A 14355-nucleotide genomic window follows, 5' to 3' on the forward strand; every position below is an offset into this window, starting at 1 on the left:
AAACCCACCATACTTGCTCCGGACACTGCGAGAGGGCTGTACAAGCAATGATCACACGCACGGCACAGCGGACACACCAGGAACCGCGGTGTTGGCCGTCGAATGGCGCTAGCTGCGCAGCATTTGTGCACCGCCGCCGTCAGTGTCAGCCAGTTTGCCGTGACATACGGAGCTCCATCGCAGTCTTTAACACTGGTAGCATGCCGCGACAGCATGGACGTGAACCGTATGTGCAGTTGACGGACTTTGAGCGAGGGCGTATAGTGGGCATGCGGGAGGCCGGGTGGACGTACCGCCGAATTGCTCAACACGTGGGGCGTGAGGTCTCCACAGTACATCGATGTTGTCGCCAGTGGTCGGCGGAAGGTGCACGTGCCCGTCGACCTGGGACCGGACCGCAGCGACGCACGGATGCACGCCAAGACCGTAGGATCCTACGCAGTGCCGTAGGGGACCGCACCGCCACTTCCCAGCAAATTAGGGACACTGTTGCTCCTGGGGTATCGGCGAGGACCATTCGCAACCGTCTCCATGAAGCTGGGCTACGGTCCTGCACACCGTTAGGCCGTCTTCCGCTCACGCCCCAACATCGTGCAGCCCGCCTCCAGTGGTGTCGCGACAGGCGTGAATGGAGGGACGAATGGAGACATGTCGTCTTCAGCGATGAGAGTCGCTTCTGCCTTGGTGCCAATGATGGTCGTATGCGTGTTTGGCGCCGTGCAGGTGAGCGCCACAATCAGGACTGCATACGACCGAGGCACACAGGGCCAACACCCGGCATCATGGTGTGGGGAGCGATCTCCTACACTGGCCGTACACCACTGGTGATCGTCGAGGGGACACTGAATAGTACACGGTACATCCAAACCGTCATCGAACCCATCGTTCTACCATTCCTAGACCGGCAAGGGAACGTGCTGTTCCAACAGGACAATGCACGTCCGCATGTATCCCGTGCCACCCAACGTGCTCTAGAAGGTGTAAGTCAACTACCCTGGCCAGCAAGATCTCCGGATCTGTCGCCCATTGAGCATGTTTGGGACTGGATGAAGCGTCGTCTCACGCGGTCTGCACGTCCAGCACGAACGCTGGTCCAACTGAGGCGCCAGGTGGAAATGGCATGGCAAGCCGTTCCACAGGACTACATCCAGCATCTCTACGATCGTCTCCATGGGAGAATAGCAGCCTGCATTGCTGCGAAAGGTGGATATACACTGTACTAGTGCCGACATTGTGCATGCTCTGTTGCCTGTGTCTATGTGCCTGTGGTTCTGTCAGTGTGATCATGTGATGTATCTGACCCCAGGAATGTGTCAATAAAGTTTCCCCTTCCTGGGACAATGAATTCACGGTGTTCTTATTTCAATTTCCAGGAGTGTATTTGACAAACTGTTCAAGATATCTAACAAAGTTCAAATTATAAGAACGCAAGAGGCAGAGTTATTTTGTTAATAAACTGAAACCGATTAGTTATTGGAACTTAACTATGAACTTAGTGGAATGATAGCGGATTTCATGTAATCAAGGCTTTCGCGATCGGTTATCTCAGTTATTGGTGAATCTTTTGGTCTTTATGGAAGTGGTACATGGAACTTTTCGCTCTCAGCGTTTGCCCTGAGCTTCGTTGCATATCTTCAGAGGTTCTCCTGGTTGCGTTGAGTCATGGATTGACGGGTCGGGTGTACGAGAGCGACACAAATGCTCCACCTTTTTCACGACGTTTATGTCGCTCTAAGCTGCATTTGGAATCTTCAGTAGTTTTCTCAATCAGCTTCACTGTTTTCTTTGAATGTTTCTGAACTGTACGAGGAGACATGTAATGTCATTAATCATAAGCTCTAAGTTTAATTTGAAATCTTCAGTAGTTTTCTCAGTCAGCTTCACTGTTTTCGCCGGCCGCTGTGGCCGAGAGGTTCTAGGCGCTTCAGTCCGGAACCGCGCTGCTACAACGGTCACAGGTTCGAATCCTGCCTCGGGCATGGATGTTTGTGTTGTCCTTAGGTTAGTTAGGTTTAAGTAGTTCTAAGTTCTAGAGGACTTATGACCTCCGCAGTTGAGTCCCATAGTGCTCAGAGCCATTTGAACCATTTTCAACTCCCCCTGATCCATACTGAGACTACATGAATTAACAACTAATTTATAAGCACTCGCATTAAGAATTTCTATCCCTATGGTTATACGATGTTCAGAAAGACAAATTATTTCAGTTTCTTTCCAACCGCTAAGATATTGGGAAAAAAAGAAGAAGAAGAAAGAAAGAAGGACTGGCACATCATTTACTTAAAACTTTTTCCCCGAAATACTCTGATGAAGGAAGTTGCTTTCATCTTTCCCTTCATTATTTTCTAATTCACAAGCACTTTTACTCTCTGTGCGTTCTCTTTGAAGAGAATACAGTTAGACGCCCTGTCAGGTGTGAGCTCTGCATGTTATCGAGACCTTCTAGTACAATATCTGAATCCTGCTTTGGAAGAGCGCATCAGTGTTTTCGTGCAAAATGGGCGACAACTCACGTCGCTCGTCCAGTGAAAGATCTGTTTAATGGAATCTTCTACGAATGCGTTATCTCCAGAGGTTTTCCAGCTGCATGGCCCACGAGATCACCTAATCTAAACCCGTGTGGCTCTTTTGTCTCTAGGGATATCTAAAATAATGCGTTTACCAGGGACACGTTCGGTCTCTACCTGAAGGTCAGTGTAGAGTAATAAGCTGCTCAGTTTCCACCGCATCTGCTGCGAGCAACCGTTTATCACGTTTTACTGATACAGCATCTCGTCGACGTATTCGGTGCTCATATTGGACAAATTGTGAAAGCGGCGGTTAATAATATCAAAAAATTCATTTCTCACTTGTTTGACCTTCTCTGCCCACCTCGCGGTCGTAATCTGTTACGTACGGACATATTTCTACAAGTCTTTCTTGCGTTCAAACAACCAGATTTGCACCTGGTGGCCAAAACTGACACTAAATTTTTTTGCATTAATCGGTTCCCGCATCAAAGCATTAGCGTAGCTACCAAGTTTAGCTGTCACATAAGACAACTACAGCCCACTCTAGACCTCTGTGAGTAGCTGCACTTTAATTTTAAGCACCCAGTACCAGTTATGAGAACAGAGGTGATCGTGTCGCAATACACAATGGTGATCCGTGTCCAGTGATGTCAGGCACTCCAAGTGTTGATACACACTGCTCCTTGTTACACGGAGCACAAAAATATCCTCTTATGAACAAATATTCACAGGTGATTTTTGCTGCATTGATATTCATTCGCGTATCCAACCACGTAGAGCACCTCATGCTAACTTCCAGTTTCATACACTACTGGCCATTAAAATTGCTACACCAAGAAGAAATGCAGATGATAAACGGGTGTTTATTGGACAAATATATTATAGAAGAACTGACATGTGATTACATTTTCACGCAATTTGGGTGCATAGATCCTCAGAAATCAGTACCCAGAACAACCACCTCTGGCCATAATAATGGCCTTGATACGCCTGGGCATTGAGTCAAACAGAGCTTGGATGGTGTGTACAGGTAAAGCTGCCGATGCAGCTTCAACACGATACCACAGTTCATCAAGAGTAGTGACTGGCGTATTGTGACGAGCCAGTTGCGCGGCCACCATTGACCAGACGTTTTCAATTGGCGACAGATCTGGAGAATGTGCTGGCCAGGGCAGCAGCTGAACATTTTCTGTATCCAGAAAGGCCCGTACAGGAACTGCAACATGCGGTCGTGCATTATCCTGCTGAAATGTAGGGTTTCGCAGGGATCGAATGAAGGGTAGAGCCACGGGTCGTAACACATCTGAAATGTAACGTCCACTGTTCAAAGTGCCGTCAATGCGAACAAGAGGTGACCGAGACGTGTAACCAGTGGCACCCCATACCATCACGTCGGGTGATAACACCAGTATGGCGATGACGAATACACGCTTCCAATGTGCGTTCACCCCGGTGTCGCCAAACACGGATGCGACCATCATGATGCTGTAAACAGAAGCTGGATTCATCCGAAAAAATGACGTTTTGGCATTCGTGCACCCAGGTTCGTCGTTGAGTACACCATCGCAGGCGCTCCTGTCTGTGATGCAGTGTCAAAGGTAACCACAGCCATGGTCTCCGAGCTGATAGTCCATGCTGCTGAAAAGGTCGTCGAACTGTCCGTACAAATGGTTGTTGTCTTGCAAACGTCCCCATCTGATGACTCAGGGATCGAGACGTGGCTGCACAATCCCTTACAGCCATGCGGACAAGATGCGTGTCATCTCGGCTGCTAGTGATACGAGGCGCTTGGGATCGAGCACGGCGTTCCTTATTACCCTCCTGAACCCACCGATACCATATTCTGCTAACAGTCACTGGATCTCGGCCAACGCGGGCAGCCATGTCGCGATACGATAAACCGCAATCGCGATAGGCTTCAATCCGACCTTTATCAAAGTCGGAAACGTGATGGTACGCGTTTCTCCTCCTTACACGAGGCATCACAACAACGTTTCACCAGGCAACACCGGTCAACTGCTGTTTGTGTATGAGAAATCGCTTGGAAACTTTCCTCATGTCAGCACGTTGTAGGTGTCACCACCGGCGCCAACCTTGTGTGAATGCTCTGAAAAGCACATTTGCACATCACAGCATCTTCGTCCTGTCGGTTAAATTTCGGGTCTGTAGCACGTCATCTTCGTGGTGTAGTAATTTTAATGGCCAGTAGTGTATTTGTTGCGTGCCGCTGCCATATCGCGCGATTTTTACAGGCAGCAGTGTAGCAGTTACCAAACCACGTGGGACAATACAGTCAGTTAGCCCCACAGTCGCAGATGAATACGCATAGGTTTAAACAAAAATGAGAAATGCACAAGAAATTTACAGAAAATCTTCTAACTAATATCTTATGATGCTGGTAAATGCATGCATTTACACGTACTTGCACAGACACATACATATAGCCTATAAACACACACAGATGCATACGTACGAAATAAGAACCATGCAGAGCATACAACGCTTCCCATATGCGACCTCGCAGCGCCTCGTGAAGGGAGCGCCCTATTTGTGGCGCTGTGCAGAAAGTTGCCAAAGACGTCCGCCGACGCATTTAGGACCGCGTCAAGACCGCGCTATTTCTGTCTCCGGCGCCACAGCACCCGACACCCATATAGCGGCGCCGAAAGCATGGCACAGCTTGAATTCAGGTGCACTCGTTCACTCCCATAAGGGCAACTGTTAACTAACTGCAAACTTCACCCACTGTAAGTATAAGATACAGTTATTATTAGGTAGTGACAACGGAGGGCAAGGTTCTGTAACATTAGGTTGGTGCATAAACTCGTAGCACTTTTGTTTGGCATGTTGGTATTCCGGTTGATATGGGTTTGTTTATCGAGCGACATTTTTTATTCGTAGTTCACAGTTGCTATTTGAGTTTACAAATAGCTTTGGTCTTATGTCTTACGTCAAAACGGTAGGTGTATCGAAACAAAATGTCCAGACACTCTGTGACCAAAATGGTACTGAAACAGAGGATGACAGACTAAAGGCCGAAATACTGCACTGTAGTTCCTTCTCTAGATTGTCGCACAGATGACAAAATGGTAGATATCGAAATAGATGACAGAGGGATAGAAAAACAATTAAAATCGCTCAAAAGATGAAAGGCCGCTGGACCTGATGGGATACCAGTTCGATTTTACACAGAGTACGCGAAGGAACTTGCCCCCCTTCTTGCAGCGGTGTACCGTAGGTCTCTAGAAGAGCGTAGCGTTCCAAAAGATTGGAAAAGAGCCAGGTCATCCCCGTTTTCAAGAAGGGACGTCGAACACATGTGCAGAACTATAGACCTATATCTCTAACGTCGATCAGTTGTAGGTATTTGGAACACGTATTATGTTCGAGTGTAATGACTTTTCTGGAGACTAGAAATCGACTCTGTAGGAATCAGCATGGGTTTCGAAAAAGACGATCGTGTGAAACCCAGGTCGCGCTATTTGCGGATGATGCTGTGGTATATCGAGAGGTTGTAACAATGGAAAATTGTACTGAAATGCAGGAGGATCTACAGCGAATTCACGCATGGTGCAGGGAATGGCAATTGAATCTCAATGTAGACACGTGTAATGTGCTCCGAGTACATAGAAAGATACTTTATCATTTAGCTACAATATAGCAGGTCAGCAGCTGGAAGCAGTTAATTCCATAAATTATCTGGTAATAGGCATTAGGAGTGATTTAAAATGGAATGATCATATAAAGGTGATCGTCGGTAAAGCAGATGCCAGACTGAGATTCATTGGAAGAATCCTAAGGAAATGCAATCCGAAAACAAAGGAAGTAGGTTACAGTACGCTTGTTCGCCCACTGCTTGAATACTGCTCAGCAGTGTGGCATCCGTACCAGATAGGGTTGATAGAAGAGATAGAGAAGATCCAACGGAGAGCAGCGCGCTTCGTTACAGGATCATTTAGCAATCGCGAAAGCGTTACGGAGATGATAGATAAACTCCAGTGGCAGACTCTGCACGAGAGACGCTCAGTAGCTCGGTACGGGCTTTTGTTGAAGTTTCGAGAACATACCTTCACCGAGGAGTCAAGCAGTATATTACTCCCTCCTACGTATATCTTGCGAAGAGACCATGAGGATAAAATCAGAGAGATTAGAGCCCACACAGAGGCATACCGACAATCTTTCTTTCCACGAAAAATACGAGACTGGTATAGAAGGGAGAACCGATAGAGGTACTCAAAGTACCCTCCGCCACACACCGTCAGGTGGCTTGCGGAGTATGGATGTAGATTTTGTCAGTTGGAGATAGCGAGTGGAGCTGTGGAAGCTACAAAATGGAGTGCCAAGTGGAGGAATCGGAACATTACCGACAGATTCTTCTGTCTGAGTTCAGTATATGGGTGAAAGCAGCCGAGACAACCAGAAACATATGCGCCCTCTATTGACATAATGGCACTGGACAGGGCGCGGCAAGAAAATTGTTTCCTCGTTTTTAGGAGGACTTTTTTGACAGTAGTGACACTCTACGTTCAGGAAGACCTTCAGGGTTTGATGAATATCGTTAAAACGTATTAATCCACAATGATCCACGTCAGCGCACTCGAGAATTAGAAAATGAGATTTGCTGTGATCATTCCACCATCGTGCGACATTTGCATGCAAAGCGGAAGATTCAGAAATCGGGTGTATGGGCACCGCATATTTTAAGCCAAAATTACAAGAATCAAAGGGTCGCCATATGTGCATCTCTGCTTTGTCGCAGTCAGTTGGCTCGCGAACAACGCCGAGCATTCCTATCCTGTATAGTTAATGGCGACGAGAAAAGGTATCTGTAACCTGGCGGTTCTAGGCGCTTCAGTCTGGAACCGCGCGACCGCTACGGTCGCAGGTTCGAATCCTGCCTCGGGCATGGATGTGTGTGATGTCCTTAGCTTAGTTAGGTTTAAGTAGTTCTAAATTCTAGGGGACTGATGACCTCAGATGTTTGGTCCCATAGTTCTCAGAGCCATTTGAATCATTTTTTGTAACCTAACGTACGGAAAAGAGAAGCCTAAACAAACCAGCAACTCCCGTACAAAAGACCCACAAAAGCTAATAATTTACATCTGGTGGACCTGCTGATAATTATTGTCAACAACTGAAACGTCTTGCAGATGAAATCCAAGAACAGCGACCCGGAAGATTGCGTAAAGTGACATTATTCCACGATAACGACCGCTCGCGTTCTGCTAGACTGTCAATAAGTACTTTACAGGAGTTAGGTTGCGAAGTCATTCCGCATCCACCTCATTCACCTGATCTTGCACCCTCAGATTTTCACATTTTCCACCGTCTACCGAACAACCTGCAAGGAATTTCCTTTCCGGATGAAAATGTACTCCGAACATGGCTCGACAAGTTCTTAGCCTCAAAACTAGGTGATTTCTACAGTCGCTGAATCGAAAAGTTACCCCAGCGTTGGCAGACTGTTGTAAACACTGCAGGAGAATATATTATTGTGGACTAAAGTCTTTTTTATATCTACCTGTTGTATTTATTACACTTACGCTACGAACTTATGAACCAATCTAATACATTCTAAGGCCGGCCGGGGTGGCCAAACTGTTCTAGGCGCTACAGTCTGGAACCGCGCGACTGCTACGGTCGCACGTTCGAATCCTGCCTCGGGCATGGATGTGTGTGATGTCCTTAGGTTAGTTAGGTTTAATTAGTTCTAAGTTCTAGGGGACAGATGACCTTAGAAGTTAAGTCCCATAGTGCTCAGAGCCATTTCAACCATTTAATGCATTCTAAGCTCGAACATAATTACATTCTTTGATTAGAAAGAAGCTTGCCTCAGATGATCAGGATGCATTCCCGAAACACTACTCGTGTACAACGCAGCTCTTACTTCTCACATATGGTATTTTGGAGTGCTATCGACAGGGAAGCTCAGGTTGATTAAATATTTTTAGATTTCCACAAGGCTTTTGTGTACCTGCATCTACATGGATACTCTGCAAATCATACTGAAGTGCCTGACAAGGGGTTCATCGAACCGCCTTCACAATAATTATCTATTATTCCAATCTCGAACAGCGCGCGGAAAAAACAAATACCTATATTTTTAATGATTATAAAGAATCCGGCTCGATTGCAAATGGAAACCGGATGTTGACCTAGGTTTCAGCGCGGATAACCACGCCGAAACCGAGGTCAACATCCGGTTTCTATTTGCAATCGAGGCGGATTCTTTACAATCATTAAATTATTCACGATTGCTGACGTGCTGCAATGTTAAAAGTTCTCAACCTATATTTTTCCGTGCCAACTCGGACTTCCCTCTTTTTATTATGATGATCGTTTCTCCCTCTGTAGTTTGGTGTCAATAAAATATTTTCGCATTCGGAGGATTTATTTATTTAATCGTGTGGTTATTTTATACAATATACAGTTGATATAAGACACGTGATTTTATACAATATACATATGATATAAGGCAAGATTAAACCTTAAAGTCCGTGTTTTTCAACCAATTAATTAAGCTGGGTATGAGAGTGAACAAGTCGTCGGGAATTCCAGGGTATGAATGAAGTGGACAGCGTTGGACTATATGTTCAATTGTCTGCTCTTCTTGATTACATTCACACATTGGTGAACTGATCCAGCCCCATTTGTACCTGAAGTAGTTACAACAACCATGTTCAGTCCTTAACCTGTTGAGGCGGCACCAGAGCTTCCTCGGTAGGTCAAAACCTTTTGGCTTCTTTGTCGGATCAAGGTGATGGGCTCTTGTTCGCAATGTTTTTGTTGACCACTCATGCTTCCAGCTTTCATTTAGATCAAAACCATCCGCGATGAGTTGTCCTGCACTAACACTTGCTGATCTTCTTGATCGCAATCGTTGCTGTGGCGGATGACAGAATTCCTGATGCAGTGGTAGAGAGGGTGATGCAGAGAGTTTCTTAGCCTCCCTCATTAGAGATTGTTTCCACCTTAAGTGAGCTCGGGGGGGGGGGGGGGGGGGTGTCGATCGTTGCTCACGTCCGTAAGTATAACCTAAATTACCCTACACGTGACCCCTGACCCCTGGATGGTGCTAAACGAGCAACAGTGTCATAGGTGATATACAATATGTCCGGAATTCGGAGGAGAAAGTTGACGATTGAAATTTTGTGAGAAAATTCCGCCGCAAAGAAAAACGCCTTTGTTTTAGTTATGTCCACCCCAAATACTGTATCATGTCAGTGACACTATCTCCCCTATTTCGCAATAATACAAAACGCGCTGCTCTTCTTTGAACTTTTTCGATATGCTCCGTTAATCCTATCTGGTTCAAATGGTTCAAATGGCTCTGAGCACTATGGGACTTAACATTTACGGTCATCAGTCCCCTAGGACATAGAACTACTTAAACCTAACTAACCTAAGGACATCACACAACACCCAGTCATCACGAGGCAGAGAAAATCCCTGACCCCGCCGGGAATCGAAGCCGGGAACCCGGGCGCGGGAAGCGAGAAGCGAGAACGCTACCGCACGACCACGAGCTGCGGACTCCTACCTGGTAACGATCTGAGACCGCGCAGCTGTACTCCAAAAGAAGACGGACAAGAGAAGTGTAGGCAGTCTCTTTAGTAGGTCTGTTACATTTTCTAAGTGTTCTGCCAATAAATCGCAATCTTTTGTTTGCCTTACCCACAACATTTTATGTGTGTTCTTTCCAACTTAAGGTGTTCGTAATTGTAATTCCTAGGTATTTAGTTGAATTTATGTCCTTTAGATTTGACTGATTTATGGTGTAACCGAAATGTAACGGATTCCTTTTAGCACTTCTGTAAATGACCTCACACTTTTCATTATTTAGGGTCAATTGACAATTTTCGCACCGTACAGATATCTTTTCTAAATCGTTTTGCAATTTGTTTTGATCTTCTGATGACTTTTCTAGACGATAAACGACAGCATCTTCTGCAAAGAACCTAAGACGGTTGCTCAGATTGTCTCCTAAATCGTTTACATAGATGAGGAATAGCAGAGAGCCTAAAACACTATCGTAGTTAGCGCCAGAAATCACTTCCATTTTACTCGATGGATTTCCGTCGCTTACTACGAACTGTGAACTCCCTGACAGGAAATCACGAATCGAGTCACATAACTGATGGATGATATTCCATAAGCACGCAATTTCATTACAAGCCGCTTGTATGGTACAGTGTCAAAAACCTTATGCAAATCTAGGAATAAGGAAACAATTTTAAATTCCGTGTCAATAGTGCTCAACACTTCGTGTGAGTAAAGAGCTAGTTGTGTTTCAGAAGAATCATGGTATCTAAATCCGTATTGACTGGTGTCAATAGACGGTTGTCTTCGGGGTAATTCGTGACGTTCGAACACAGAATATGTTCGAAAATCCTGCTGCATATCGACGTTAATAACGTCGGTCTGTAATTTAGTTGATTGCTTCTACTACCTTTCTTGAATATTGATGTGACCTGTGCAACTTTCCAGTCTTTGGGTACGGATCTTACGTCGAGCTATCGGTTGTGTATGAGTTAAGTATGTAGCCACTGCATGAGCATACTCTGAAAAGAACCTTAGTTGCTTCACTACTCCGAGGATATCAATTTCTAAGTTACTCATGTTGGCAGCTGTTCTTAGCTCGAATTCTGAAATACACTCCTGGAAATGGAAAAAAGAACACATTGACACCGGTGTGTCAGACCCACCATACTTGCTCCGGACACTGCGAGAGGGCTGTACAAGCAATGATCACACGCACGGCACAGCGGACACACCAGGAACCGCAGTATTGGCCGTCGAATGGCGCTAGCTGCGCAGCATTTGTGCACCGCCGCCGTCAGTGTCAGCCAGTTTGCCGTGGCATACGGAGCTCCATCGCAGTCTTTAACACTGGTAGCATGCCGCGACAGCGTGGACGTGAACCGTATGTGCAGTTGACGGACTTTGAGCGAGGGCGTATAGTGGGCATGCGGGAGGCCGGGTGGACGTACCGCCGAATTGCTCAACACGTGGGGCGTGAGGTCTCCACAGTACATCGATGTTGTCGCCAGTGGTCGGCGGAAGGTGCACGTGCCCGTCGACCTGGGACCGGACCGCAGCGACGCACGGATGCACGCCAAGACCGTAGGATCCTACGCAGTGCCGTAGGGGACCGCACCGCCACTTCCCAGCAAATTAGGGACACTGTTGCTCCTGGGGTATCGGCGAGGACCATTCGCAACCGTCTCCATGAAGCTGGGCTACGGTCCTGCACACCGTTAGGCCGTCTTCCGCTCACGCCCCAACATCGTGCAGCCCGCCTCCAGTGGTGTCGCGACAGGCGTGAATGGAGGGACGAATGGAGACATGTCGTCTTCAGCGATGAGAGTCGCTTCTGCCTTGGTGCCAATGATGGTCGTATGCGTGTTTGGCGCCGTGCAGGTGAGCGCCACAATCAGGACTGCATACGACCGAGGCACACAGGGCCAACACCCGGCATCATGGTGTGGGGAGCGATCTCCTACACTGGCCGTACACCACTGGTGATCGTCGAGGGGACACTGAATAGTACACGGTACATCCAAACCGTCATCGAACCCATCGTTCTACCATTCCTAGACCGGCAAGGGAACTTGCTGTTCCAACAGGACAATGCACGTCCGCATGTATCCCGTGCCACCCAACGTGCTCTAGAAGGTGTAAGTCAACTACCCTGGCCAGCAAGATCTCCGGATCCGTCCCCCATTGAACATGTTTGGGACTGGATGAAGCGTCGTCTCACGCGGTCTGCACGTCCAGCACGAACGCTGGTCCAACTGAGGCGCCAGGTGGAAATGGCATGGCAAGCCGTTCCACACGACTACATCCAGCATCTCTACGATCGTCTCCATGGGAGAATAGCAGCCTGTATTGCTGCGAAAGGTGGATATACACTGTACTAGTGCCGACATTGTGCATGCTCTGTTGCCTGTGTCTATGTGCCTGTGGTTCTGTCAGTGTGATCATGTGATGTATCTGACCCCAGGAATGTGTCAATAAAGTTTCCCCTTCCTGGGACAGTGAATTCACGGTGTTCTTATTTCAATTTCCAGGAGTGTATTTACTTCACTCTCTTTGGTGAAAGAATTTCTGAAGGCTGCGCTTAGTAACTCTGCTTTGGCAGCACTGTCATCAGTTCTTCCATTGCTATCACGCAGAGAAGGCGTTGATTGAGACTTTCCGCAAGCGTACTTTACATACGACCAGACCTAAGGAGTAGACTATAATCGTGATTTCCTGTCAGGAAAGTCGCAATTCGTAGTAATTTATGGGAAATCACATACTAAAACAGAAGCGATATCTGGGATTTCCCATGAATAGATGTAGGCCCTCTTCTGTCCTTAATTTATACAAATGAGAGAAGTCCTGTTATATTGTTATGCAGATAATGCTGTCGTTTTCTGTCTAGTTTAGTCATCAGTAGAATTGCAAAACGATTCAGACTTGATGTCTACATGTTGTATGACTCTCAACAGTAAAGTACGTGCACATGAGTTCTAAAACAAATACGTTAAATTTCGGTTACACATCAATAACATAAATTTAAAGGTCGTATATTCACCTGAATGCCTAGGAATTACAGTTACAACCAACTTAAACTGGTAGTATCGCAGAGGAAATGTTATGCGAAGGTGAACCAAAGACTACATTTTAGTGGCAGAACGGAAGTTGCAACAAATGTACTAAAGAGATTCCCACACTACACTTACCCGTCCTCATAATGGAGTACTGCTGTGCAATGTGGAATCCTTACCAGACAGGATTGACGGAGCACATCCAAAAAGTTCAAAGAAGGGCAGTAAGTTCTGTATTAAACGTAATTGTGGAATAGAATGCAGCAGGTATCATAAATGAGTTCGGATGGCAATCATTGAAACACAGGCATTTTTCGTGGCGGTGATATCCTTTTCACGAAATTTCAGTTGCCAACTCTCTTCTCTGAATGTCAAAATATTTTGTTGACTCCCACGTACACATAGAAAAACGACCATCGTAATAAACCCAGAGCTTTAGATTTAGGCGTTCATTTTTCCCAAGTGCTAATCGAGTCTGGAACGATCAAGAAATTGTCTGAAAATGGCTCTGTTAACCGTCCGCCAAACAAATAAGTGTGAACTGAAAAGTAATGAAATAGATGTAGCATGGGGTGGGGAAATAAAAGTTGCTCGGAGAAAAAGAGTTCAAAGATAGTTCTTGGAGACCATGAGGGTTGTTGCGAAACACTTTAGACTTGAGTGCTCCCCACACAAAGCAATCGCACACTGACAGATCAGTCACCTGGGTGGCCAGTGAGAGCCACGACAAGACCAACCTCTTGTAACAACTCAGTCAGGCGTTAAAACCGTGTAAATGTGCCCCAAGTTTCGGCCAGCTGTATGGGCAGTTGCACCATCCTGCTGGAAGTAACTGTAATTCTCTTCCTACTCTGTTGATGCTGCCACAAATACACGTCCAATCGAATCCATTTGTCTGGGTCACTTTTACTTGCACGACGCTGCATATGTAGAAGGAAACCGTAGAAGCACCGTGGCCGAGAAACTACTGGAGTGCACAATCTGATCAAAGATATCCGGGCAGCCTTATGTAGTACGTAATTGACTACTAGATGATAAGAGAGGCAGACGGACCAGTACAAAAGGAGGCAGGGAGGCCACGCGGGATTAGCCGAGCGGTCTAAAGGCGCTGCAGTCATGGACTGTGCGGCTGGTCCCGGCGGAGGTTCGAGTCCTCCCTCGGGCATGGGTGTGTGTGTTTGTCCTTAGGATAATTTAGGTTAAGTAGTGTTTAAGCTTAGGGGCTGATGACCTTAGCAGTTAATTCCTATAAG

The 14355-nt window shown here is 46.5% G+C and overlaps 1 protein-coding gene across 3 annotated transcripts in view; it reads right to left on the reverse strand.

The window, feature by feature from the left end:
• Positions 1 to 14355, reverse strand: part of LOC124594795 (lactosylceramide 4-alpha-galactosyltransferase-like) — a 463646-nt gene that overhangs the window by 156103 nt on the left and 293188 nt on the right. The window contains exon 1 of one of the 3 annotated variants that reach the window (XM_047133216.1): positions 4984 to 5046. The exons of the other annotated variants lie outside the window; for them this stretch is intronic. Coding sequence (XP_046989172.1) covers positions 4984 to 5006 — 23 coding nt within the window. The 5' untranslated portion in view covers positions 5007 to 5046. Of the gene's footprint in view, positions 1 to 4983; positions 5047 to 14355 lie in introns of those variants that run through there. 3 annotated transcript variants of the gene reach the window in all.

This window comes from Schistocerca americana, chromosome 2, assembly GCF_021461395.2.
Source record: "Schistocerca americana isolate TAMUIC-IGC-003095 chromosome 2, iqSchAmer2.1, whole genome shotgun sequence".
NCBI lineage: Eukaryota > Metazoa > Arthropoda > Insecta > Orthoptera > Acrididae > Schistocerca > Schistocerca americana.